The following is a 26414-nucleotide window of genomic DNA, read 5'->3' on the forward strand; positions in this document are numbered from 1 at the left end:
CGGATCTCGTATTCCTTCAATCATAAACTGAAGATATCCTCTCATTCCATTCCTCCCTAAGGAATGTTTGTAATTTCTGGTGCAAAATACAGAAAAAACAACAGGGGGAAGTCCAGGCAGGGACCTGCTGCTACTCTGTTGTGTTTCCTCTTGCAAGTTCTGTCCGCTTCTCCTTGGTGACGAGGGCTCTCTACAAAACACTCCCCATTCACCCTGCTAGATCGGATGTCACTACTTCAGCTGGAACGGGCAGCCCTCACTTCTTTCCGCAAAGCTGATTAGCTTGATTGATTGTGTTCCTTGAACAGGTGTGAAGCAGAATGCGCTTTGCAATTTGAAAACACTGATGAGCAGATACATCACTTGGTCGAGGTCCTTTTGACTATTGGTCAGAACATATAATGGTTACAGGTCATAAGGCAGTAGGAAGAACTCTGCTGGATCAGACCAAGGGTCTGTGCCTTCTGGCATTCTGTGGCTGACCAAATACCTCCTGGAAGTCAAGACTTAGGTTCCAACTTCCCTGTCTCCAGCAACTGAGGTATACTGCATCTGTCCATGGAAGTTCCATTTCCAGGAGCAGACTGGCCTTGAAACTTACCAGGAAAGTTCCTGGTGGACCACTGCTCTACGGGGCCTGGATCCTGTGGTGTTTCAACTATCACTTGGGAGTCACTTACCTCAGCTTGCTCCTAGGACTCTTTAGCATCCCAGTCTGCCACTGCTCATTCCTAATAGGGATGCAAGATGAGCCCTGATGGATCAGAGCAAAGGTCCATCTGGTCCTGATCCTATTTCTCACATGGACAAGCTCAGGCAGCCCAGAAGCTGTTTGCTGACTCGACTTTTGACCCTCACAGCCTCTGCATACCTACAGAATGATTCAGGTGCATAGCCATGTGTTGATTTGAAGCAACAGAACAAAATTTTGAGTCCAGTGGCATCTTTAAGACCAACAAAGTTTTTATTCTGAGTAGAAGCTTTCATGTGCATACACACTTCTTCAGATACATATCTCATGGTATCTGAAGAAGTATGTGTGCACATGAAAGATTTTACTTAGAATTACACTTTGTTGGTCTTAAAGGTGTTACTGGACTCAAACTTTGTTCAGTTACCTGTAGAATCTATTTGATGTCACAATGGCTTACGTCAGTTACCCAGCTGAAGCGAGGCATTCTGGGAGATCGACAGGTGAGTCCCAGGCTAGGAGTCAGTAACTCCCAGTTGCATCTCACAGTAGGGAGGCTCTGGGTTTCTTCTGACCCTTACTTGGGTCTTGGTTTGGCTGGGTTTTTGCTCGACTTCTGGGTCATGCTGGGAAGGAGTCCATCTTAACTATCCTAACCGAGGACTCAGGAAAATTCTTTATTTAGATTTATATAGCCTTATTTTTGTTTCCATTGGGGAGCCAAAGCAGCTCACAATATTGATTTCCCCGTCATCCACTTTATCCTCACAACTAACCTGCCCCATAAAGGGTAAGTAGACCTGGGTCCATACTGGTTATTATTAAGGGTTGCCAGGTAACTCAAGAAATATCTGGGGACTTTGGGGGTGGAGCCAGGAGACTCTGGGGGTGGAACCAGGAGCAAGATTGTGACAAGCATGATTGAACTCCAAAAGGAGTTCTTCCATTTGAAAACGCCTTCCTTCCATTTGAAAATAATGGAGGATTGGGGCACCTTCTTTTGGGGCTCATAGAATTAGGCCCCCTGGTCCAATCTTTTTGAAACTTGGCAGGTGTTTTTACAAGAGGCACAAGATGCTATGCTGAAAATTTGGTGCCTCTACCTAAACCCTCCCCCCAGCCTCCTAGAGCCTCAGATACCCATGGATTGATTCTCCATTAGACCCTATGGGAACTGACTCCATAGGGTATAATGGAGTGCCCAGCAGACATTTCCCCCCCACCACCCCAAACACACACTTTCTGATAACCCTGAAGCAGGGGGAGAGCCTTCAAACAGCGGGATCCCCTGCCCCCAACTGGGGATTAGCAACCCTATTTAATATCATAGGGTTTTGTTCCACCTTTGATTTGTATTAGCTTACAGCAGTACTACCATGTTAGAAGGCAGGTAATGCTGGCCCAAGGTTATTGCCCAGCAAGCTTCCACGGCAGAGTAGGGATTTGAACCTGGGTCTCATTGTCAGTCAGTTAAAAGCTAGTTGAAAAAGCCAGTTGAAATAGCTAGTTAAAAGCTAGTCTTGCAAGCCCTGCGGCACTGGGCAAGGTCCCACAAGGCTCAGACCTCCTCAGGCAGTTGATTCCACCAGTGGGGAGCAGTGATAGAGAAGGCTCTTTCTCTAGTTGCTTTCAGTCTTGCCTCCTTCAGCCCAGGGATTGATAATAGATTTTGTGTACCTGATCTAAGTATCCTATGGGGAACATGTTTACATGTTGCTGCAATTCCAAATCCAATATATCATTTATACAGCAATCCAATATATCATCTATACAGCAAGCCTATAAGGTTGGCCAGTATTATTCTCTACATAATAGAGTAAGGGGGCAGAGACTGAGAGATGGTGGGTTGCTTAAGGCCACTAAGTAGTCTTTGGCAATGACAAATTTAATCCTTGCGACTCATAGCTCAGTCTCTTCACCACCTCTCAAGCCCTTACAGGTGTCCTCCTCTCATTTTCTGCCCAGGTTTTATGCCAATCCCAATGTCTGAAAGCAGACTAGAAGAGGAAGAAAGAGAGAAAGAGGACACACACCCCCAAGAAGAGCTGGCGGCAGTGGAGACAGAGGCCATGGCGGAGAACTCTGGTTGCATCTTTCCGACGACAAGCACGGAGCAAGCAGAGAAGCAAGACAGCTGGTTTTGGAACTGGCTGTCTTTGTCTGTCCTGTCTGGGCTGACCTGGCTGGGGGACAGGTAGAGGCTCAGAAACCCTCCTTGAAATCAGGCAGCCCCTTAAGGGCTGAAATATTGATATATCTGCTCTGCCTTATATTTCTACCCTGACTTGGATGGTCAAGGCGAACCTGAGCTTGTCAGAACTCGGTAGCTCAGCAGGGTCAGTCCTGGTTATGACTTGGATGGGAGACCACTAAGGAAGACAGGGATTGCTGTACAGAGGCAGACAATGGCAAACTGCCGATTGCCTTGGAAACTTGACTGGGCTGCCATAAGCTGGCTGCTTTCTGCCACTCTCTCATAATTCCATTTTATACCTCAGAAACCACAAAGTAACACTGACAATCTTCTGTTTCTGTCCCCTTTTTAGTCAATCTCTTTTCTAAACTTGGACACCTTTCTTTATAGGAGAGGTATTCACTTCCAATCCCTTGATCCCTTTTCGACAGCCATCTTTAAAAACACCCCTGACATAAGGTCGCACAAGAGGATACAGTGAACTGTCCAAGATAGGGTATTCCCAGCAGTTTTGAAAAACGAACTAACATACAAGTACTCAGATTGGGTTGCATTGTGGCTATAGGAGGAGAGGCAGTTAAATCTCCCTCTCCCTATGGTTTCACAAGTCATTTATATCCCACTTTTAAAAATCTTATTTTTTTTCCCTTTCTGATACTTATTTATGCCCCGCTTGCCTCAAAGTGCCTTGCAACATTGTTCTCTTCTCCTCTGTTTTATCCTCACAATAACAGTCCTGCAAGGAAGGTTCGGCTGAGAGAGTGATGGCCCCAAGATCAACCAATGAGCCTCCACGATTGGGAGGATTTGAACCTGGGGGTCCCAATTGGGCACACTAACCCCCACGCCATGCGGCCTCTCACCTGACCCATCCCACACTGACCCAGGCCATGAGCCCTGAAAGGGAGGATTAAACAGGAAGGCTCCCCTCTCTACTCGTAGCTTTGATTAGGGTTGCCAGCTTCCAGGTGGGGCCTGGAGATCTCCCAGAATTACAGCTGATTTCCAGACTACATACATTAGTTCCCATGGAGAAAATGGCTGCTTTAGAAGGTGGATGCTATGAGGTTAGACTCCACTGAGGTCCGTCCCCAAACCCTGCCCTCTCCAGGCTTCACCCTCAAATCTCCAGGAATTTCCCAATTAGGAGTTGGCAACCCCAGGCCCTGAGCTGAATCCAGGCTCTGTGCCTCTGCTCTTTCCTTGGAAAACAGATGCATGGAAGCTCCAGTCATGGATATCTCAGCCACACATCCGGTTTATCCTTCAGTCTTTCTTTGCAAAGAAGGTGCTCGACCCCCCTGGCCCTTTTAATCTTCTTTCCCCTCAACTCCAGAAACCAGGTTCCACAGGAGGCAGTGTGCTGTTGCTCAGAGAGAAAACCATCTGGTAAAATGTGTCCGGATTGTGAGATTATGTTCTGTAAAAAATGTGAGAAGCTACACTACAGCAGAGCCTTCATCGAGCATGGACTCCTGGGTCATCATAGCGCAGATACTCCACCACGGATAAGTAGCCCAGCTCGGAGCACAGGCAAGACACTTTGTTTGCTGGAAGTCAAAAATGCTACTGTTGGCTGGCCAGTGAATTGGGGAGTATTCTAGGTTAGCCCTGCCACCACCTTGGTCTTAATGAAGTTTCTATGCCCTTTAAGCTTTCTGTGATGGGTACAAACAGGGATGGCGTTCTCCCAACATGACATGGGGGGGGGGGGGAAGCATTCACTGATCAGTTTTTACTGGCAATAAAAGCCTACTTTTGCTTAGGGGTGATCTTCACAGAGCTCGATTGAGAACAGACTTGCCTAAAAGTGTAGTGGTTAAGTGCGTGGATTCTTATCCGGGAGAACTGGGGTTGATTCCCCACTCCTCCACTTGCACCTGCTGGGATGGCCTTGGGTTAGCCATAGTTATTGCAGGAGTTGTCCTTGAAAGGGCAGCTGCTGTGAGAGTCCTCTCAGCCCCATTCACTTCACAGGGTGTCTGTTGTGGGGGGAGAAGATAAAGGAGATTGTAAGCCGCTCTGTATCTCTGATTCTCAGAGAAAAGGGCGGGGTATAAATCTGCAATTCTTCTTCTTCTAAAGCAAGCTAATTCAGGGTCAATATGAGTTGGGCTCGAATTAGCTCTTAAGTTCAGTTCCATTTTCCAAGTATCCCTGTTTTGCTCTAAGTACCCAGAAGGCCTAGCAAACAATGTTGCCTTGATGGAGGGGTGGGATTGTCCTCCCCAATGCCGCCATTGCCAATGAAATTTTAGCAGGAGTGGCTTCTTCTAGCAGGAGCTCCTCTGCATATTAGGCCATGTCCCCCTGATGTAGTCAATCTTCCTGTAGCTTACAGTAGGTCCTGTACTAAAAGCCCTTTAAGCTCTTGGAGGATTGGCTACATCAGGGGGGCATGGCCTAATATGTAGAAGAGCTCCTGCTAGAAAAAGAGCCCAACACAGAAAGTGGGTGTTGAGAAGGAGCTAATTGTGATCCGAGTCCAATTTGAGAAGCTGTTTGGGCTCAGCTCAAAATTAGACTGGTAGTTCATACTCTGAACTCCTGGGTCCTGAACTTAGACTAATTTGTTGTGTGAAAGGGCAAGTAATCTAGCAAGCTTGCCAACTTTCAGGTAGGACCAGAGATCTCTCAGAATTACAACTGATATCTTGATGACAGAGATGATTTTCCCTCGAGAAAATGGCTGCTTTGGAGGGTGGGGTCTCTGCCATTACACCCTGCTCAGGTCCTTCCCCTTTCCAAGCACCACCCTCCCTAGGGCCCACCTCCAGGTGGGGCCTGGAGATCTCCCACTTTGTCAGCTGATCTCCAGCTGGCAGAGATCAGCTCCCCTGGAGAAAATGGCTGCTTTGAAGGATGGACTTTATGGCATTGTACCATGCTGAGGCCCTTCCCCCTCCCTTTCCCCAAACACCACCCTCTTCCAGATCCACCCCTAAAGTCTCCAGGTATTTTTCAACTAGAGTTGTCAGGTTTTATGTGGCTCCCAGTAGGGGATCTTCACACATTTGCACACAATGACATCACCTGGAAGCGATGTTATCATGCTGGGCACATCATGGGGGGTGGGGGGAGACACTCTAGCACTTCAGAAAAGTTTTTCCCAAATGCTATAGCATACCCCCCCACAATGTGCCCAGTGTGATAATCTCACTTCTGGGTGATGTCATGGCGCTGGGCATGTCGTGGCATGCCAGGGCTTTTCATGGGCGGAACACCTCTGTTGGCCAATTCCATTGTGGCAGGTTGGAGGCCCCAAAATCGGGAAATGCCACCCCTGGTGGGAGGCTGGGAACCCTATTTTCAACACAGACCTGGCAACCCTAGGCCCATCCCCAACTCTCCAGGAATTTCTCAAACCAGAGTTGACAACCTACAATCAGTGCCTTAAATTTCATCCTCTTCAACATCTTTTCACACTTTGCTCTTTTTCCACATATTTTCATTCCAACAGAGAAAGCTCAGTCTAGGGAACATGTACCTCCCAATTCATTCTCAAGGAAAACAGGAGTTCTGTGCTTAAATAGCTTCATTTGAGCCAAGCAAATTGTTATTTCCAGATTAATTTTTTTTTAAAAAAAATAGTATGTTGAAACAAATCAGAAGCAAGTTCCAAAGGCCACCTTTGCTAGATTTTTTGCCTTGTGAGGAGACAGAACCAGTAGCTCAAAGTACCTTACGTCAGGCTCAGGCCCAAAGTCAGCCCTCGCTGTGAGAGGCAGCTGAATTTCCTCACTAGGCCTCCGAAATGAATGGAAAACCCGGTAAGACCTTCACAAACCGAAAAAAACTTCTATTCTAACCCCATGACTGCGTGTTATTTTAGGATCTAAGTATTGTTAATATCAGAAACATATAATTTGAATGAGACCACTTTAAAAGCTTCTCACAGTTTTTCACCCACTTATAAGGACATCTAACTTTTCTAAATGGCCGTTTTTAAATGCCTTGCCGTGCAGCATCATGACGACAGTGTCTAAAAGGCTCCGCCACCATCATTCCAAAATATTCCAGAGTGAAAAGAAACCTAACAAGTTGGAAGAAAAGTGGGTGAAAATAGGTGGAATTTAGAACACCATTGTGGGAGGAGGAGACTTGCTGCTATTTTCTTTTTTAAAAGCAAAATTGTTCCTATTCTGAAACCTCTTCTCCTTAAAATAGAAATGCTATCAATTTAAGATCCTGGTTTCTTTCTTTCTTTCTTTCTTTCTTTCTTTCTTTCTTTCTTTCTTTCTTTCTTTCTTTCTTTCTTTCTTTCTTTCTTTCTTTCTCTCTCTCTTTCTTTCTCTCTCTCTTTCTTTCTCTCTCTCTTTCTTTCTCTCTCTCTTTCTCTCTTTCTCTCTTTCTTTCTTTCTCTCTTTCTTTCTTTCTTTCTTTCTTTCTTTCTTTCTTTCTTTCTTTCTTTCTTTCTTTCTTTCTTTCTTTCTTTCTTTCTTTCTTTCTTTCTTTCTTTCTTTCTTTCTTTCTTTAAGACTAGACTAGCCTGTTCTCTCCAGATCTTGGAAACTGAGCAGGATTGGTCCTAGTTAGTATTGGGATGGGGGACCACCAAAGAATTCCAGAGTTACTACACAGAGGCAGGCGATGGCAAACCACCTCTGAATGTCTCTTGCCTTGAAAACATCAGAGGGTTGGCATAAGTTGGCTGCAACTTTATACACAGAGAGAGAGGTTGAATCCATGCTTCTGGTGGGACAGTGCACCCCTCTGTCTCTACTCTAGTTATTTAACTTTCTCTCTTTCTCTCTTTCTCTCTTTCTCTCTTTCTTTCTTTCTTTCTTTCTTTCTTTCTTTCTTTCTTTCTTTCTTTCTTTCTTTCTTTCTTTCTTTCTTTCTTTCTTTCTTTCTTTCTTTCTTTCTTTCTTTCTTTCTTTAAGACTAGACTAGCCTGTTCTCTCCAGATCTTGGAAACTGAGCAGGATTGGTCCTAGTTAGTATTGGGATGGGGGACCACCAAAGAATTCCAGAGTTACTACACAGAGGCAGGCGATGGCAAACCACCTCTGAATGTCTCTTGCCTTGAAAACATCAGAGGGTTGGCATAAGTTGGCTGCAACTTTATACACAGAGAGAGAGGTTGAATCCATGCTTCTGGTGGGACAGTGCACCCCTCTGTCTCTACTCTAGTTATTTAACTTGACTTTATAGTTTGATCAAATGGAAAACAAGAACAAGTACTCTGGCTGGCAAATTCCTGAAGATTTGGAGGTGATACCTACAAAAGGCAGAGTTTGGAGAGGGAAAGAGAGGTCTGTGGAGATGAGATGCCATAGAGTCTACCCTCTGAAGTTGCCTTTTTCTCCAGGGGAACCGATCACTGTGGTTTGGAGATAAAATAAAATTCCAAAAGAACTCCGGGCTCCACTTGGAGGGTGGCAGCCTTGAAAACTAGTAGCACCAAGCACACAGGACCACAGTGTTGTGTGTGTGTGTGGCGAGGGTGATGGTCTCCAGAGAATTTTTTTAGTTTCATTTTATTATTATTATTGACGGGGAAAAGAAGACCAACAGCCAACAAGACATAACAGACACACACCATACAGGTAACAAAATAAATATATATATGATTATAATAAGAAAAGAGGCTTCTAATTTTCTCTTCAACAAATATCAGCTTAATTATTTAATTTAGTCTTACTCTAAACATACAATGAAGGGCTCTCTTTTTTCTGTTAGCTACATTTCTTATTCCCCAAAACCACAAATCATCAAATCATTATTATCTATTTCATACACAAAGTCTATAAGGGTTTCTAGTCGGTGTCCAGGGAATTTTATTCCAGTGCCACAAGCTGAGGGTTACTTCTGTAAGGAATGAAACCCACAACAGTCTTTTCCAGCAGGAGCTGGAAGTATTTCTCTCCCTTGTTCTCCACTCCTCTCATGTACCTTTAGCCTCCAAAAACTGGGCCTTCCTTATCATCCCCTTGACCCCCCATCTTAGAACAGGATAAGATGAAGGAGGAATTCTAACAGAGAACAATCAACAAAGGGTAGGCAAGAGTCATGATTTCCAAAGTGGTCGATATGACCAAAATTTCTGGTAGGGTTACCAGTTCTGGGATAGGAAGTACCTGGAAATGTTGGGGGTGGAGCCTGAGGAAGGCTGGGGTTTGGAGAGGGGAGGGACTTCAGTGGAGTACAATGCCATAGAGACCACCTTCCAAAGCAGCCGTTTGCTCCAAGTGAACTGATCTCTGTCCCCTGGATCTCCAGCCACCATGGCAACCCTAGTTTCTGGCAATGATAATGTAATCCTTCTGTTTTTATTGTATGGTGATGGTCAGGGCTTTTTTTGTAGAAAAAGCCCAGCATGAACTCATTTGCATATTAGGCCACACCCCCTGATGCCAAGCCAGCTGGAAGTGCATTCCTGCTAAAAAAAAGAAGCCCTGGTGATGGTTGTTCATTTAGATGGAGGGAGGTTGGGCTAACAGTGGCTGTGAACCATGGTAACTCAATAGAACCTCTACATTCAGGGGCTTTCTACCTGTAAATACAAGTTGCTGGGGGTATTCAGCAAAATAACTTAGTTGCTTTCATGCCTGGCTTCTGGGGTCCCCAGGGTTGGCCGCTGCACTGGATGGACTTGGGGTCTGATCCAGAACGGCTCCTCATCTATTCTCATTAACTATGATTAGGAATGGCAGGATATCCATGAATATCAGTTGCAGGGGGTCAAACAACAAGGGAGTGTGGCTTACGTGCTCCCTAGAAATAACTAGCGGTTCATTTTTAGAAAGAGGATGCGGTATTAGATGAATTGTGGTCCAATGTGGCCAAGGAACTCAACTGTTCTGTGTCTTTGGGGACTGATTCCAGGTTCTGTGGAGGTGGCTGCCATTGTGGATCTGGAAGACAATGAAACAAAGAAGCTGTGAGGTGGAGGAAGACAATGTTTTCGGAGGATGCAGGAACTTGAATTGTGTTCATAAGAAGCAAAGGAAGCTGGGGTTGTCTCTCCGATGAGCAATAGACACTTCGATGAGCAATAGACACTCTAGCATTGATGTGCATGGTGCAAAATGTGCAAACTCATTCTTCTTTCACTTTTTAGATGTATGACAGGGTTGTTCATATGTCTAAGAAACCTTAAGTGAGAGACTTTAAACAAGAGTGTGTTGCAAAGAATGGTTATAGTTTTTGTGGGCTGTTTGTGAGTGGTTGCGGCTTCTCTTGCGTGTTCTTGTTTTTGTCTTTGTTCAAAGTATAAGCTTTTGTCCGCATGCACATGGAAGCTTATGAATAAAATTATATTGGTCTTAAAGATGCCACTGGACTCCGACTTCATTCTGTTTTTTAAAGTATGGCAAGGAGGGGGAGGGAGGATGACCTAAAGTTCAGTTCAGTTACAATGGAGGTGCAGTGCATTGATGGAAGAGCCCCGTGGCGCAGAGTGGTAAAGCTGCAGTACTGCAATCCGAGCTCTCTGCTCATGACCTGAGTTCGATCCTGGCAGAAACTGGGTTCAGGTAGTCGGCTCAAGATTGACTCAGCCTTCCATCCTGCCGAGGTGGGTAAAATGAGTACTCAGCTTGCTGGGGGGAAAGTGTAGATGACTGGGGCAATGGCAAACCACCCTGTAAAAAGTCTGCCTTGAAAACGTCATGATGCAACATCACCCCAGATTCAGAAACAACTGGTGCTTCCACAGGGGTCTACCTTTACCTTTACAGTGCATTGATAATGTGGTCAACCCAAAATTGGCATCTCTCCATTTTGGCTAGAGCTGCAGGCCTATAATGGAACAGGATGGCAGTTTTGGGGATGCTGTTAGTTTCCACGACTCCAGGTGGCTGGCAGGTGTCACATGTCACCAGTCTTTCCCTGAAAGGAATGATCTTGCCCTACCTGCGGGGGGGGGGGGGGCATGCAGGTTGGATGAACACAAGGTGGTATGTATGGGGCTACCCTTGAAGATACTTTAGTACTTTCATAGGGAATACAGCCACAAGATCACTGATTGGTGTTGGCTAGAGGAACCGGGATGGCCCAAGCTAGCCCAATCTTAGATACCAGGATTGGCCCTGGTTCAAATTTGCATGGGAGACCACTAAGGAAGTCCAGGGTTGCTGTGCAAATGGCAAACCGCCTCTGACCGTCTCCTGCCTTAAAAACCCTACAGGGTTGCCATAAGCTCCCCTTCATTGGCAGTCTTCAAAATGCAGCTGGATGATTATTTGTCAGAGATGCTTTAGACTGATCTTGCATGGAGCAGGAAGTTGGACTAGATGGTCTGCATGACCCTTTCCAACTCTATGATTCCATCAAGCCAACTGTGACTTGATGGCACTTCCCACCACCAAATAGATAAAGAGAACATATTTTTCAAGCATTAAAAGAATGCCACCCACCCCCTTCCAGTTTGTTTCCAGGCTCAGTTCAAAGTGCTGAAACACCCTCAATGGCAGGCTATCTGAAGGGCCTGCCTCCTCCTCTCTGTACCTGCTTGTGAACACCTGAAGTATCCTTATACCTAATCAGGCCGTTGGTCTATCAAAATCAGTGTTGTCTACTCAGACTGGCAGTGGCTCTCCAGGGTCTCCAGGTTGCAGGTCTTTCACATCAGCTACTACCTGACTCTTTATCATTGGAGATGCTGGGGATTGAACTTGAACTTTCCGCATGCAAAACAGACACTCTACCACTGAACTCCAGCTCTGCCCATCAGTTCAGATTTTTTTCAAAATCCTTGTGCCACACCGTCTTCAGCAGCAAAGTGGGTGTTTCCAAGGGACAGGGTCTTCTCTGTTGTGACCCCTCAAATGGCAGAGTGGCCCTTCCACATGCTCTCACTTATTACCATTTGAAGGCTTCTTTTCCCAGGCTTTTTGTTGACCTGTGCAAGCTCTAATTGCTCTGCTTACCTTTCGGCTTATATTTAGCGTCTCTGTTTTACTTAGCAATAAGATTTAGTTATTATTTAACTAGTCCATGCTGCTGACTTCACTGGTGTTTTTTTTTAAAGGTCTCCCTGCTTTTAAACTTGCTTTGGCTCTTTTAAAAAGCATGTCTGTTTTTTTACTATGAGTCACCTCAGGAATCAAGTAGGTTTGAGAATGTGAGATACAAAAGACAAAACAAACACAATTATGAACACCCATCATTAAGGCCAATCCAATTCCCCATTAATAACAAAACAGATTCCCGGAGACTGAATTGCAAATGGCGGGGGGGGGGGGGGGGGTACTGTGTTCTGGTGCAGGAATGCAGTTTTCCTGACAAAATCAGAAGAAACAACAGACATTCCAATGCCAGTCTTGAACCGGGCCTCCTGCCAAACACCACATTTGAGTGTGCTTTCATCTCACTATGAAATCTCCCAGGAAGGAGGCTGTAAGCTATTTGTCAATATAGGGCTGGTAAGGGTCAACATTGGCATGTTGCGACATGAAGACGGGCAAAGGACAGCAAACACCCAGTTTCATGCCTTGGGCCAGAGGAGTAGGAATAACAAGCTCATGTGGAGAAAACAGAGATGATCAGAGCCTCAGTGTGTCATCAGGCATGGATTGATGCCTAGTGGTTAAGGCAAGTGCATTGCAGTTGGGGTGATGGATGCTAACTCCAACTCCAAGATCTCGGGGTTACCAACATCCAGGTGGGATCTGGAGTTCTCCTGGAATAGCCAGTGATCTCCAAGCAACAGAGATCAGTTCCCCTGGAGGAAATGTAGGGTTGCCAGCTCTGGGTTGGGAAACACCTGTAGAATTTGGGGGTGGAGCCTAGAGAGGGTGGGGTTTGGGGAGGGCAGGGACCACATCAGGGTATAATGCCATAGAGTTTACCCTCCAAAGCAGCCATTTTATCCAGGGGAACTGATCCCCATTGCCTGAGGACCAGTTGTAATTCTGGAAGATCTCCAGGCCCCACCTGGTGGCTGGCAACCCTAAATGCCAGCTGTGGAGGATGGACTTGATGGCACCACATCCATGCTAAGCTCTCCGCCCTTCCAAAACTTCACCTTCTGCTATGGTTGCCAGGTCTGTTGGAAAATACCTGGAGACTTTGGGGGTGTATCCAGGAGAGGGCAGGGTTTGGGGAGGGGCCTCAGCAGGGTACAATGCCATATTCACCCTTCAAAGCAGCCATTTTATCCCAGGGAACTGATCTCTGTCAAACTGGAGATCAGTTGTAAAAAACAGATCTCCAGGCCCCACCTGGAGGCTGGCAACCCTACCTTCTGCAGGCACTCCCCACAAAAAAAATCTCTAGGCATCTGCCAAGCCAGAGTTAGCATGCCTACTAGTTTTCCTTTGCTCAAACTATAACATTGGAAATATAGCCAGGAAGTAGGCCGAAACCCTGAGCTGGAAGACCACTGCTCCTTGAACAAGACCTCCCACCCAAATCCTAAGATACCCCCTTCCCCAGTGTGTTTCAGTACAGTGGGTTCAACCGACAGGTCATCAGGATCACCTGGTGGGGGCTCTGAGCCTTACCTGCTGGGTCCCAAGCCCCTCATAGGGCTGACCTTTTTTGGGCTAGTGTTTGCACAGATCTGCTGCAAATGTGCATGCACAGAGAGCAAGGGTACTGGAAAAAAAGCAGTGAGATGGCAAGGTGAAATTGTTCAGTAGCAGAGAGGATTCCTCTATGCCGCTGCTTCTTGGCTTGTTCCTTTCCCTCCTCCCTTTCCCAAGAGTGTATAACAAAGGTCCCCAAGTGGTGCCCATGGGCATTCTGGTGCCCCTTGGGCACTGACACTTTCCCTGCTGCCTGCCAAGTGTTCTTAGAAAGAAGACTCCTGGATTGGATCTAGGATCCCCCCACAGGTAGGACCTGACAACTCTAACCCATTGACACCTATCCTGATGCCCATCAAATGCTTTTAGAAAATGAGTGGGGCCAGGTAGAGCTTTCCCCAGCAAGGTTTCTAATTGGTTTTGTAGTTTTTTTTAAAAATGTTGCTTTTGCAGCAGCTGCCACCATGACACAAGGATTTTCACTGTGGAACTGAAGGTAAGTTGTGGCAGCTGTTCTGCAGCTGGCTCCACCTCCTACAGCAGACATTTTACGGCTGTGCCCTTCATACTACGCTAGCATTCCAGTGGTGCCTGCAAACCCCAAAAAAGTTGGGGAGATAGCGAACAACCTTATTTCAGTATGATGCAAATGGGCTGAGGGTTGAGTTTTTATCAAGAAGATATGGGTTCAATCCCCATTCAGGTATAATGCCCACTGGGTACCCTTTGTGAGCACTCTTCAGTCCACTCTTCAGTCCCTTTGTGAGCACTCTTCAGCCTTACCTCATAAAATAATTGTGGGAATACAGCAAGGATGCACAATCCTTTGTTCAAAGTATAGTAAGAATAATAAATAATAGACAAGAGCTCAAAAAACAGTACAAATCTTGTAGGAGACGGGATAAGCAACCACCCAGTCAATGTTACCACAAGACAAACGCGACAGCTGGTTCCACACAGCAGATAGTGACAAGAAACACTGAGATCCTGAGACAGAAGTTCAAGTAGTTTTGTAGCAGCCTGCCTAATAGCAAAAGGCAGCCTACCACTAAAAAGAAAGCCCACCATTTTGACCAATCACTTGGCAACAAGGTTCTGGGACAAAGATGGAAGACAGGCAAATACTGTAAGTTGGCTTTGATGAATTTTAGAGTGAGGCTGGCCTTCAAAAGTAGGTGTAACGTGGAAGTGAAGAGGCCCCATGGTCCTGTCCCCTTGACTGGCTGAGGGCAAAAAACACCAGCCAGGTCTCTTTCAGTCAACCCAAGCGAAACTGGGTGTCACGCCTGCCTCCTTGCCTGAATTGTTTGGCAGTTAAAAGTCACGTTCTGAACAGTAATGTTTTCACAAGCCATTTTGCTTCACTAGGGTTTCTCCTTTGTTTAGCCCGTAGTCAGCTTAATGCTTTCCAGTTCCTTTCTGGTTTTATCCTTTTGAGACCAAATGAAGAGCAAACGCAAACATGGCCCAGAAAACCATTCATAACATCTGGATTTGGGCCCTGACAGGCCTGTTGTTTCTCCAGAAGATCATTCTCCAGTTTGACTTGGGGCCTTAGCCTGGCAGCCAAGCCACTGCAGCTGAGAGGCCCATTTCCCAGATGTCACAACTTGCAGTTTATCTGGATTGAATTTCCAGAACTGGTCATTTCGAAAGAAATAGACAAAGCCATCCGAATGAGTCAAGGCTCCGTTGGCCATGGCTGGGACCCCTCCCCAGTCTCTCAGGCTCCTGGGATAGTAAGACTCCACCTGGAAGGTCTCCTCATCAACCACATAGTATTTGGGGCCTTTGAAAAGAACCAGATGATGGAGAGGCTGGAAATAGAGAGCCGCATCAGGGTGGCGCGGAAGATCACCAGAGCTGCTACACTTCTGGGGGAAGCCAGCTTCTAGGGAGGGGCCTCTGTACCGCCAGCACCTGCCGCCTGTAAGGAGGGAGAGAAAGAACACTGAGGTCAGATTTGTTTTGAAGCAGTGGGTCAAAGCAGATTTTGGCTTCTCAAAAATTCCAGAATCATAGCACTGGAAAGAATGAAAAGCAGAAATACCCTAGAGTAAACATATTATAACATTCTGGACCAAAATAATGTAAAGGTTTCACCAGAAAAACAAGACGTGTATAAAATTATGTTAATGAAACATATCAGCAGCCTGGTTTCCCATCAGTTTTGAACAGGCTTGCCAATTGCCAGGCCCAGCAGGAAATTCCCAGAATAATGTACATATAAAATGAGATCAGGGTTGTCTACTGTGACTAGTAGCATCTTTCCAAGATCTCTGACAGAGAGAGGACTTTCTGCAGGGTTCATCAGTGAAACATGTCCTTTCCCCACAGACTTTCAAGCGATGACAGGAGAAAAAATTAAGGAAAATAAATCAGTCTCGTGTAAGCAGAAGTTCATACAGGAAGTAACAAGGAGTAGCTCTAGGAATTGCTTGAAACACTTATGGTAAAATAATAGTTCCCAGCAATTCCTAGAGCTACCTTTTGCCACTTCCTGTGTATACTTCCTGTGTAAATGAAGGTGTTTTTTTTAAAAAAAAATCTCTAATGACATTGTGCCCCCCAACCCTTTTGCAGTTTGCTAGGCACTTCCTGCCAGGCAACCCTACAAACAAATGTAACCAACCTTTGAAGAAATAGAATTTCCCATCTTCTTCTGAGAAGGCTGCAGCATCAATGGTGGATGGTAGCCCTGGCCACTTTGTCCGAAGTAACTGTGGGCCAGTGGTGTTCCCTAATTTTGATATGGTCCAGAAATAGCCACCTTTAAAGATGTAAAGATTGCCATCCAGATCTGCATAAAATAAACAGAATATATGTTAGAAGGTAACTGTCGTGTTCTCCTTCTCTAATGAAGATAGCTAGATCATTCTTGATGGACCGCCCCCTCTCTCTAGCAACTACAGTCCCCAATAGCTTAGGGTTAACACTAACAGCCTTCAGGTGGGCCTTGGAGATCTACCAGAATTACAATGGATCACCAGACAACAGAGATCAGTCCCCCTGGAGAAAATGGCTGCTTTGGAGGCTGGATTCTATGGCAGTACACTGAGGTCCCTCCCCTTCCCACACCTCATCTTCCCTCGGCTCCACTATGACAATCTTCAGGAATTTCTCAGCCCAGAGTTGGAAGTCGCCATGATGATACAGCAAGTGAGGCCAACTGCCCTGAGGGCATACCATTACTGCAACAAGATGGTGGCCAGAAGCAAGGCTTCATTCAACAATGATGTCAACATTTTGGAGCCTTCTTCCAGAGGATATTTGAAAATCTGTCTTTCCTAAGGTTCTGGAAAATATTCCAAAGGCAGTTGACTTAATATTCTGTCTCAGTTGTTCAGTATTAGTTGTTTTTAGACTTTTAAAAAGTGTTTATCACAAGGAATGGAGAGACATGAAACTCAACGCCCTTGGCTTGTTTGTTTCACTGCTACTATGCTGTCTGTGACCAAGGTCTGTTTGCACATGCTGGAAAATGTGGTGGTCCATTTCTGAGGTGGCATAATAGGTTAAACCCCTTTAGACTGCAGGTGATGGGTTTCAGGTTTGACTGCTCCTTCTCTTAAACAAAATAATAACTTGACTTCAAAATGTGCTCAAAAGGGTTTGGAGGAGCCAATTTGTCCTGACTTTTCCACGCAAATGCTATTGTTACTATCATATTGCCTCAGAGCAGTGGCCCCCTATGTAGAGACCAACAGTGTGCTTCCTAATAACTGTTTGCTTCCCCCCACAATGCTAAGGGCAAATCTTGGTGTTCTTCCACTTGGTGTTCTTCCATGGAGTATTAGAGGAAGAGTCCAGGAGACATCACCTTTTCAACAACAGGGAACATGGACTTGCCAACCTACATTTCTCCAGGAAGTATAACTGACCTCCAGACTACAAAGATCAGTTCCCCTGGAAGAAATGGGAGCTTTGGAGGGTGGACTATCTATCACATTCCTGCTGTGTTCCCTCCCTTCCCCAAATTCCACCCACTCCCGGCTCTTCCTCCCAATCTCCGGGCATTTCCCAGCTTGGAACTGGCATTTGGAAACAGTAGGTGGAGATTCACTTTGAAACCTCGCAACATTTTCTGGCATCTCTTAAGATTTTGTGATTGGCCCCAACCCTCCACAGCAGCCATTTTGCTGTGGTGTGTTCTCAAAATTCTAGAAGTGCCCACAGGCTCAATAAAGTCAGTGGCTCCTGCTTTAAAAAGTGTTTCCCATATCTTCTTGTAATCCTTACACAATAACCCCTGCCAAAAAGGCCAGTATTATTAGCCCTGTGTTTCAGATTGGGAAGCTAAAAGACAGAAAAGCTTCCTCAAGGCTGCCTAGTGAGCTTGTGGAAGAGGCTACATTTGAACCTGGTACTTCTCAGTTTCTAACATGGTCCCTGTCCTGACATTAAAGACATTCTCGGAAAGCTGATTCGCTAGCTCTTACCTGCAGTTATGGCATCAAAAAATGATCCACAGTAACGGGCACTGTGATTTCCTTCCTGCCACTCCTTGCCTTCAATATCTTGGCTCCGGTCTTGGAAACGAGCAAACACCTTCCCTGGGAGCTGGACAGTGGAACCCCAGGAAGGCTTCCCTGCCAAAGAAATGTTACATCAAATCAAAGGCTGGCTACCAGAAAAATTACTGCATTGAAGAGTTCCCAGGGATGCAGCAGCAACAGGGGAAAGAACTCTTTCACACCAGGTTGAATCTTGTCAGCTTTTCCAACTGACCTTGCCCAGTTCCTTTCCCTCTTCACAGCCTCTGTCCCTCTTGGCATTAAAATGCAGTTTCCGACATTTCCAGCGTAGCTTTTTCAGTGATAAAAAGAGGCTCATTCTTTGTCTGTCACCAATTTAAAATCTCATCCCCACCTTTAAAATTGTTTGAAGAACTCAAGCTTGAGGACCTGTGTGGAAACTGCCACCAGTGCCACAGCAGGAGACAGGGGTGGAATGTTTGCTCAGCATGCAGAAGGTCCCAGGTTTGATCCTCAGCATCTCCAGTTAAAAGGATAAAGTAAGCAGGTGATGTGAAAGACCTCTCTCCCTGAGACCCTGGAGAGCACCGCTGGCCTGAGTAGACAACACCACTGACCTTAGAATCATAGAACAGAATCAGAATCATAGAGTTGGAAGGGACCTCCAGGGTCATCTAGTCCAACCCCCTGCACAATGCAGGAAACTCACAAATACCTCCCCCTAAATTCAAAGGATCTTCATCGCTGCCAGATGGCCATCTAGCCTCTGTTGAAAAACCTCCAAGGAAGGAGAGCCCACCACCGCCTGAGGAAGTCTGTTCCGCTGAGGAACCGCACTAACGGTCAGGAAGTTCTTCCTAATGTTGAGCTGGAAACTCTTTTGATTTGAACAACACTGACCTTGATGGACCCATGATGTCCGGTGAAGTATAAGGCAGTGTCATGCATGTGTATACAAATGCCCCCCTCCCTATTAGAAATTAAGCCTCGTGAGAGGCGGATACAAGCAAGCCACACTTACCATATAAATTCTGGATCGCAAGAACGTCATCCCAGCTGAGGACAAAATCCTTGCCCAGTTTTTTGTAGTACGGCGACATCAGCGCACTGCGTACCGGGGAATGTTCCAAACCCAGCGTATGCCCAATCTCATGCGCCACCACCACAAAGAGGTTGCGGCCCTTGCTGCTGTCTAGCGACCACCTCTCGTCATTGTCAAAATGTGCCTCGCCGCGGCGCGGGAAAAAGGCGTGTGCCAAAGCGCCCCCTGCAGGAAAAGATCAGATGCCATTAAAAGCCAAGAAGGTCACGCTGGAATTGCCTTTGGTGTTAGCAAAAATGTCATCTTTTTTTCATGGTTCTGCAGTAGCGTCCAACAAAGGAAGCTCCCAGCAGGGCTGGCAGGGAATGTGGGAGCTGCTGGCAAGGAACTGGTAAGCAGGTCTGGGAGGGTAGCTAGAGGATTTGGAGGAGCACAGGAGAAAGACGGAGTCAGCACCTGGCCCGTCAAAGGCATTATCCGTTCCATCATTGTGATCCCCATGGAAGAAAGTCAGGCGAATGTCTGCAGAGTCGCTTGTTGCCTCCCAGAACACCAAGGAGGAGACGTTGCTCCAGAGCTCAAAAGCCGCTTTCACCGCCAGACGGACCTGCTGCTGGGGTAAGTACCAGGGCCAGTTCACCACCCGGTAGGTCAGATGCCGTTTGTACCACTGGCCACCTACAAGAGGAAAGAGACAGGTGCCGTGTAGTCAGGTAGCTCAGAAACAAGAGTTGTTGGTGTAAGTATCGCCTTGCCCCCTAACACACCAGATGGCCTTAGGAATGCCTCTTTCACTCTGTCTCAGTCTTTTCCCATCTGCAATATGGCACTATCTATACAGATTGACTTTACAGTTGACTCAAGATGAGGAGAAGATAAAGCACTCTAAAAGAAATGCCGTGTATATATGCTATAAAGTACTATTATATTAGGAGCCCCATGGCTCCGAGTGGTAAGCTGCAGTACTGCAATCCAAGCTCTGCTCACAAAGTAAGTTCGATCCTGGTGGAAGCTGGGTTCAGGTAGCTGGCTCAAAGTTGATTCAGCCTTCCATCCTTCTGAGGTCAGTAAAATGAGTACCCAGCTTGCTGGGGGGGAAGTGTAGATGACTGGGGAAGGCAATGGCAAGGTAAAGGTAGTCCCCTGTGCAAGCACCAGTCGTTTTCGACTCTGGGGTGACGTTGCTTTCACAATGTTTTCACGGCAGACTTTTTACAGGGTGGTTTGCCGTTGCCTTCCCCATTCATTTACACTTTCCCCCCAGCAAGCTGGGTACTCATTTTACCAACCTCGGAAGGATGGAAGACTGAGTCAACCTGGAGCCGGCTACCTGAACCAGCTTCTGCTGGGATCAAACTCAGGTCGTGAGCAGTACTGACTGCAGTACTGCAGCTTTACCACTCTGCGCCACGGGGCTCTTAAGCAATAGGAAACCACCCTGTAAAAAGTCTGCCAAGAAAAAGTTGTGATGAAATGTCAACCCATGAGTCGGTAATGGCTTTGTACTCGCACAGGGGACTATCATTACCTTTGCTATTATTTAAGGGTCCCTGGGTAGACCAGTTGGCTTAGCTCTTGTGTCCCTGAGAGCTAGCACTTAGTTTATAACATACAAAGAAATTCATCACAATAACTTATATGCCTGATATGAACTTCTGACCTTGCAGGATTATGAATATAGCCAACTCCAAGATGTATCCATCTACAGCCCATGACCCTAAAGCTGAGGAATGGTTTACATTTGCGGCAGAACAAGGTTGGAAAGTGGTCATCAGGTCCCCGGGTGGAAGCATATGTTGCATCTAGGGTTGCCAATCTCCATCTGGAGCCTGGAGATCTCCCAGACTTACAACTGATTTTCAGACTAGAGAGATCAGCTCTCCTGGAGAAAGTGGCTTCTTCAGATGGGGCGGGGGGGGGGGGCTTAATGGTTTTAAACCCTGCTGAGTTTTCTATCCTCCCCAAATTCCATCCTCTCCAGGATCCAACACCCCCAAATTTTCAGCAGTTTCCCAATCCAGAGTTAGAAACCTGAAATACATCCCTTCCTACCAACCCTGTAGCTAGGGGCTAGCAGGGGGAGGGGGCCCTTTAAATTGTGCAGGAGGCTGGTGACTGCTCCTGCCACCTGCATAATTTAGACCCCACCAATCAGCTGATTTCTGGGCCCTACAAATGGCATGAGAGGGGCAGCGATGCCCTTCCCATGTGATTTAAATCACACAGGAGGGAGGCAGCAGCCTGGAGGTGAGGGCCCCCCAAAACTGTCAGGGGGCCAGGCTCTGTGGGCCCCCAGTTACCTACTGGCCTGTTTCCTACTTTGTTCATGCAGGGTGGCGAGGAAATCACATTTTGAACCATTTCTTTGGTTTCAAAAAATTCACCACGAAATGTGTACAATAAAGAGCGTCCTAGACTCTTTCTTCCCTGATGTGCTGGTTCTGGCAGAATGTTTTCTTTACCCGGAGGAGTGTTCTAAAACAGCACTCCCCACTCGCCAGTGGAAGGGCCATCGTTCACTCTGAGTGCCTCGGGATTCCTCTACCTCCCTCTGGTGTCCAACTGTCCATGTGGACTCGACTGGATTCCCTAGCTCCGATTCCAGCTGCAAGATAAAGAACTAGCAAATATCTTATGAACTTTCCCCCCTTTTCTGAAGAAAAACAGCCAGACTTGGCACAGACTGAGATGTTTCCTGTTGGACTGCAAGATAAACAATGAGCTCACCACAATAAGCAAGGGAAATATCAAGGAAACCTGGAATAACAAAGGCTGAGGCCCCCCCAGCCTTCCACCTTGGACTCCTCTCCTGGAGGGGAGTAGGTCAGAACTGTCAGTCTTCTTCCCTTCCCCCCCCAAAAAAACAATGTCCTCCCTGACACACCACCTATGCCTATTTACACCAAAACCCTAGAGACAAAGTTGAACAGTCTAAATTTTAAGACAGAGACTGAGATCTAAAGACAAATAAACTATAAGAAATTTGTAATAAATAAAAGAGAGTACTGCTTTTTAACATTACGATGTAACTCTCAAGAAAAGGGATCCCCATAGATTTGCAAAAATCTTCATCCAAAAAGAGGCCCGATGTTTTCGTGATATTCTGAGAAGGGAGGGAAATTACTGTAAAAAGAGCCACTGTGGTTCCTATCTGTGATCCCTGACTGGTTAGGGTTACCCGCATGACTTGTACAAAGAGCATTGCCCTCACTCTTGATCCCTGACTGGTTAGGATTCCCCACATGACTTGTACAAACAGCACTGCTCTCACTCTGAAACAGCTGAAACAGTGTCACTACAAAGAAAGCTGTTTCAGAGTGAGGGCAGTGCTTTTTGCACAAGTCATGTGGGGAATCCTAACCAGTCAGGGATCACAGACAGAGACCGTTGTGGCACTTTTTGCAATGATCTTCCCCTCTTCAAAATATCATCAAAACATGGAGCCTCTCTTTATTCTAGTGAAGACTTTTTTATGTTATTTCATTCGGATTTGGCTGTATAGTGTTGCAATATCATCACATCTGGTATGTGATCCCTGGTTGCTTGGTATCAAAGAATGAAGACAAAGGAAAGATAATACTCCTACCATGAGAGCATCAGAAAACTGGGAGAAAGTGATCACAAACAGTAGAAAACATCCATGGAAAAAAGGGCGATAAAGAAATTAGGAGGGAGTTCAGTTCCACCACCCAAAAAATAAACTGAAAAAAACCCTCTATTGGCTAGGGTTGCCTCTCTCCACGTGACACCTGGAGAGCTCCCAGAATCATAACTGATCACCAGATGATGATGATATTGGATTTATAGCCCGCCCTCCTCTCCGAAGAGTCTTAGAGCGGCTCACAATCTCCTTTACCTTCCTCCCCCACAACAGACACCCTGTGAGGTGAGTGGGGCTGGAGAGGGTTCTCACAACAGCTGCCCTTTCAAGGACAACCTCTGCCAGAGCTCTGGCTGACCCAAGGCCATGCCAGCAGGTGCAAGTGGAGGAGTGGGGAATCAAACCTGGTTCTCCCAGATAAGAGTCTGCACACTTAACCACTACACCAAATTGAAAGAGATCAATTTCGCTGGAGAAAATGGCTGCTTTGTAGAGTGGATTCTATGGCATTATACCCTGCTGAATCCCCTTCCCTTGTCACGCTCCACCCCCAAAATTGCCAACTATTTCCCAACCCAGAGTTGACAAATCATAAGTAAGCACTGTGGTTCCAGTCCAGATTCCTCCTCTACAAAATGCTTTTTAGAGCCAGATAATTAATGAATCTGGACTTTCCATTTCACCCTTGTTATGTGTTGTTTGGCCCTCATTTATGGCCAGGCACACAGGCTAGTCACAAGTATCCTTGGCCAGTGACTTCTACATGCGTATTTCACAACCAGGCAATGTTCTCACCAACGGCCCAGCTGCGGCAGGCCTCCAGTACCACGCCTTAGTTGGGGTGTGGCACTAACCTGTTTCATTCCCCAGCTCAGTGACATGACAGGAACATGACTAAATGCAATTAAGATGGGAGTAACGAAGCATGACTCAGACACCACAACAGCTGCCCTCCAGGATCTGTGGCATGAATTCAAGATACGTTGACGTTTCCAGAGCAAAAGGCAGAAGCCAACAAGTTCAAATATATTATTTAATGCCAGCCTGAGTCCCAGAACGTGTTTTCCTTGTGCGGCTGATAGCAGTAGGGAAGCTCGAGGAGGCAAAGTTTGCTCAGAAATAGCACACTTTAGTCTCCATCTTCCAGTGGCTTCCTCCGTCCGTAGAGTTGCCAACTTTCAGGTGGTAGGCAAACAAGTGAGTAACACGGATGAGATAAAGCCAACAAAGCAAAAAGCATCCATGGAACAAAGCCTCGATGCACACCATTTACAAAGCCAGTCAAGTAATATTTTATGAGTTATGCAAATAATCGGAAAATAATTGACCCTACAACATCCTCTATACAAAAATGTGCATAGAAACAAACATCCACCATTCATATAACGAGGAACAGAGAATCCACAACAGTCAAACTGGTCCTTGAACCCAGTCAGTAACTTCTTTGCAAATGGATCTCATCTTCTCTGCCATTCTGTGGGGAATATGGGAGTGAAGGCGGTCTTTAAGTTCAGAATTCTGAATCTCAGAATTCATGCTGGATCATCGCAAAACTCGGATAAAGCCTCCACGAACTAAGACACAAAATACTGCTTTTGTTAGTTAGCTGGACTGCTGGAATCAAATTGGATTGATGTTTACCTTCACTCCCATATTCATCACGAGACTTGGGACAACAGAGATCCAACTTGTAAAGAGGTTAATGACTCGGTTCAATAATAATAATAATAATAATAATAATAATAATAATAAGTTTTATTTATACCCCGCCCTCCCCGCCGGGGCAGGCTCAGGGCGGCTTACAATCTAGAAGAACAGAAGGCCTTACCGTTGGACTAATGTGGATTCTCTGTTCCTCGTTGTATGCATATTTTTGTATAGAGAATGTTGTGGAATTAATTATTTTTGGATTAGTTACATCATTTATAAAAGATTATTGACTGGCTTTGGAAATTGTATGCATAGAGACTTTGTTGGAAGGTAGGGAGGGAGGGATGTAAAGAAAGCAACTTTAAATGCATTCTCCAAGCCACTGGCCTTGGCTTGGAGAAATGATTTAAAGAGAGAAATGCCTTCTCCAAGCTGGCCAACAGGGAGGTGAGGGCTTCAAAAGCCACACAATATATGCAAAGCAGCCACATGTGGCTCCCAAGCTGCAATTTGGTCACCCCTGGTACATCTCATACAGAACTGTGTGGCTGCCATCCCAATCACAACAGCATCAAAACCAGGACACGCAAAGACAAGAAAAGGGGTTTCTATATACGGTGGAGGGGGCTTCCCAAGTATGCAGAAAAACAGGGCTTTATAAATAAATCAAAAGAAAATGGGATTTAAAAAAAAATGACCTGATTAGGCCTAAGCATGCTCTAAGAGGCAGAGAAAATATGCAAGCAATATGGGAAGCTTATCTAAACGCAGCAGGATCTACAGCAGGCATTTACATAAAAACATAAGAGAAGCCATGTTGGATCAGGCCAATGGCCCATCCAGTCCAACACTCTGTCACACACACTGTGGCTAATAGCCACTGATGGACCTCTGCTCCATATTTTTATCTAACCCCCTCTTGAAGCTGGCTATGCTTGTAGCTGCTACCACCTCCTATGGCAGTGAATTCCACATGTTAATCACCTTTTGGGTGAAGAAGTACTTCCTTTTATCCGTTCTAACCCAACTGCTCAGCAATTTCATTGAATGCCCATAAGTTCTTGTATTGTGAGAAAGGGAGAAAAGTACTTCTTTCCCTACTTTCTCCATCCTGTGCATAATCTTGTAAACCTCTATCATGTCACCCCACAGTCGACGTTTCTCCAAGCTAAAGAGCCCCAAGCATTTTAACCTTTTTTCATAGGGAAAGTGTTCCAAATCTTTAATCATTCTAGCTGCCCTTTTCTGCACTTTTTCCAATGCTATAATATCCTTTTTGAGGTGCGGTGACCAGAATTGCACACAGTATTTCAAATGAGACTGCACCATCGATTTATACAGGGGCATTATGATACTGGCTGATTTGTTTTCAATTCCCTTCCTAATAATTCCCAGCATGGCGTTAGCCTTTTTTATTGCAATCCCACACTGTCTTGACATTTTCAGTGAGTTATCTACCATGACCCCAAGATCTCTCTCATGGTCAGTCTCTGCCAGTTCACACCCCATCAACTTGTATTTGTAGCTGGGGTTTTTGGCCCCAATGTGCATTACTTTGCACTTGGCCACACTGAACCTCATCTGCCACATTGACACCCACTCACCCAGCCTTAACAGATCCCTTTGGAGTTCCTCACAATCCTCTCTGGTTCTCACCACCTTGAACAATTTAGTGTCATCTGCAAACTTGGCCACTTCACTGCTTACTCTCAACTCCAAATCATTTATGAACAAGTTAAAGAGCATGGGACCCAGTACTGAGCCCTGCGGCACTCCACTCCACTGTAGTCCTCCACTGCGAAGACTGCCCATTTATACTCACTCTCTGCTTCCTATTAATTAGCCAGTTTTTGATCCACAAGAGGACCTGTCCTTTTACTCCATGACTCTCGAGCTTACTAAGGAGCCTTTCATGAGGAACTTTATCAAAAGCTGTCTGGAAGTCAAGGTAAACAGCATCTATTGGGTCTCCTTTGTCCACATGTTTGTTCACCAATATCCTCCTGAAGTGGTCAGAAAGATTATTGGAAAGGCCAGAATGATACCCAGGGACAGTGTTCTACAAGACAGCCAGTTTGGTGTAGTGGTTAAGTGTGCAGATTCTTATCTGGGGGAACCGGGTTTGAGTCCCCGCTCCTCCACTTGCAGCTGCTGGAATGGCCTTGGGTCAGCCATAGCTCTTGCAGGAGTTGTCCTTGAAAGGGCAACTGCTGTAAAAATCTCTTTCAGCCCCACCTACCTCACAGGGTGACTGTTGTGGGGGTGGGGGAAGGTAAAGAAGACTGTGAC

General features: G+C 46.0%; 2 protein-coding genes across 2 annotated transcripts in view; one reads left to right on the forward strand and one right to left on the reverse strand.

The window, feature by feature from the left end:
- Window positions 1-1142: 1142 nt before the first annotated feature.
- Window positions 1143-9772, forward strand: C18H17orf50 (chromosome 18 C17orf50 homolog). Its single transcript, XM_060259639.1, has 4 exons — window positions 1143-1194; window positions 2657-2885; window positions 4222-4418; window positions 9714-9772. The coding sequence occupies exons 1-4, from the start codon at window positions 1143-1145 to the stop codon at window positions 9770-9772; spliced, it is 537 nt and encodes a 178-aa protein (XP_060115622.1).
- Window positions 9773-14169: 4397 nt separating this feature from the next.
- The window catches only part of MMP28 (matrix metallopeptidase 28), a 30262-nt gene continuing 18017 nt past the window's right edge, over window positions 14170-26414 (reverse strand). Inside the window, exons 4-8 of the mRNA XM_060259453.1 lie at window positions 19331-19552; window positions 18854-19099; window positions 17797-17946; window positions 15990-16157; window positions 14170-15284 (exon numbers count right to left, since the gene is read on the reverse strand). Coding sequence (XP_060115436.1) covers window positions 14887-15284; window positions 15990-16157; window positions 17797-17946; window positions 18854-19099; window positions 19331-19552 — 1184 coding nt within the window. The 3' untranslated portion in view covers window positions 14170-14886. The remainder of the gene's footprint in view (window positions 15285-15989; window positions 16158-17796; window positions 17947-18853; window positions 19100-19330; window positions 19553-26414) is intronic.

The sequence above is a fragment of the Heteronotia binoei genome, chromosome 18 (genome assembly GCF_032191835.1).
Source record: "Heteronotia binoei isolate CCM8104 ecotype False Entrance Well chromosome 18, APGP_CSIRO_Hbin_v1, whole genome shotgun sequence".
Classification (NCBI taxonomy): Eukaryota; Metazoa; Chordata; class Lepidosauria; order Squamata; family Gekkonidae; genus Heteronotia; species Heteronotia binoei.